The following is a 1,334-nucleotide window of genomic DNA, read 5'->3' on the forward strand; positions in this document are numbered from 1 at the left end:
CAAGAAGCGGGAGGCTGAGTTCCAGAAGCTGCGTCGTGACCTGGAAGAGGCCACTTTGCAGCATGAAGCAACTGCAGCAGCTCTCCGCAAGAAGCAGGCTGACAGTGTTGCAGAGCTGGGAGAGCAGATCGACAACCTCCAGCGGGTCAAGCAGAAGCTGGAGAAGGAGAAGAGCGAGTACAAGATGGAGATTGATGACCTCTCCAGCAACATGGAGGCTGTTGCCAAGGCAAAGGTATGCAATATATTTCAGAGGAAATGACAATGAGAGTCCATCAGCTATCCTAATCATTAAAGAGAAAGAATAAGTACAGCATTATTGATCAGTAAGTTTCATGTTCACTGGATTTAAGTATTATCAATTACATGCCAATTACAGGCCAATCTGGAGAAAATGTGCAGAACTCTTGAGGACCAGTTGAGTGAAATCAAGTCCAAAAATGATGAGAACGTTCGCCAGCTGAATGACATGAGTGCACAGAGGGCAAGACTTCAGACAGAGAATGGTGGGTATTCAAATATGAGAAATGTGTCCTACTATGATAATTAGTACCTTTTTAAGTTTAGTTACCACTTATTTTGATGTTTCAAAATAGATACATGGTAATTGTTAAAAGTACAGTAATTATTTAATTTATTCATGTTTAGATTAAGTGATGAAAGTCATAGTTATTGAGGTCAGATTTTACATGTTTTTTTAAGTTCCCTGTAGTAATGCATTACATATAGCCCCATTTAAAGTCACCCCTATTTCCATATTTGTTGTCCAATTATTTCAAATTGTTTGTTTTATTTCATATTTAAAGCACATTCAACCATATTTCAGGTGTGAGAGAAGCCACCTAGATCTTATTCTTATCCCTGTTTTCTTTCAGGTGAGTTTACTCGCCAGCTTGAAGAGAAGGAAGCTCTTATCTCCCAGCTCACCAGAGGCAAACAGGCTTACACTCAGCAAATTGAAGAACTCAAGAGACACATTGAGGAAGAAGTGAAGGTACCAGATGACATATTTGCATTGCCTAATTTATAATGCAATGTGTGTTTGCCAGTCTGTATTAATCAAGTTTAGTGACGTCCGTATATATGATAGTTATATCTCAACATGACTGTTTTGATAATAACAACACATAGATGAAACAAGGATCTATCATTGATTCATGACTGACCGAACAAATGCAAAATGTCACTTTCTTATTGTAAACAGAATTAGTCAAGCAGCACTGGAACTTACTTCTACTTCTACTTAATGTTTCTGTTTGTGACCAACCCCAGTGTGAGGGTCTCTGCCTGAACCCACAAACAAATTATTTTACAGGTACAAGGAGAGCCGGAGA

The 1,334-nt window shown here is 38.9% G+C and overlaps 1 protein-coding gene across 1 annotated transcript in view; it reads left to right on the top strand.

Moving 5' to 3' along the window:
• The window catches only part of LOC103370565 (myosin-4-like), a 49,757-nt gene that overhangs the window by 44,452 nt on the left and 3,971 nt on the right, over positions 1 to 1,334 (top strand). The window contains exons 26-28 of the mRNA XM_008299664.1: positions 5 to 235; positions 380 to 506; positions 876 to 994. Coding sequence (XP_008297886.1) covers positions 5 to 235; positions 380 to 506; positions 876 to 994 — 477 coding nt within the window. The remainder of the gene's footprint in view (positions 1 to 4; positions 236 to 379; positions 507 to 875; positions 995 to 1,334) is intronic.

Source organism: Stegastes partitus, unplaced genomic scaffold (assembly GCF_000690725.1).
Source record: "Stegastes partitus isolate 25-593 unplaced genomic scaffold, Stegastes_partitus-1.0.2 Scaffold1443, whole genome shotgun sequence".
NCBI lineage: Eukaryota > Metazoa > Chordata > Actinopteri > Pomacentridae > Stegastes > Stegastes partitus.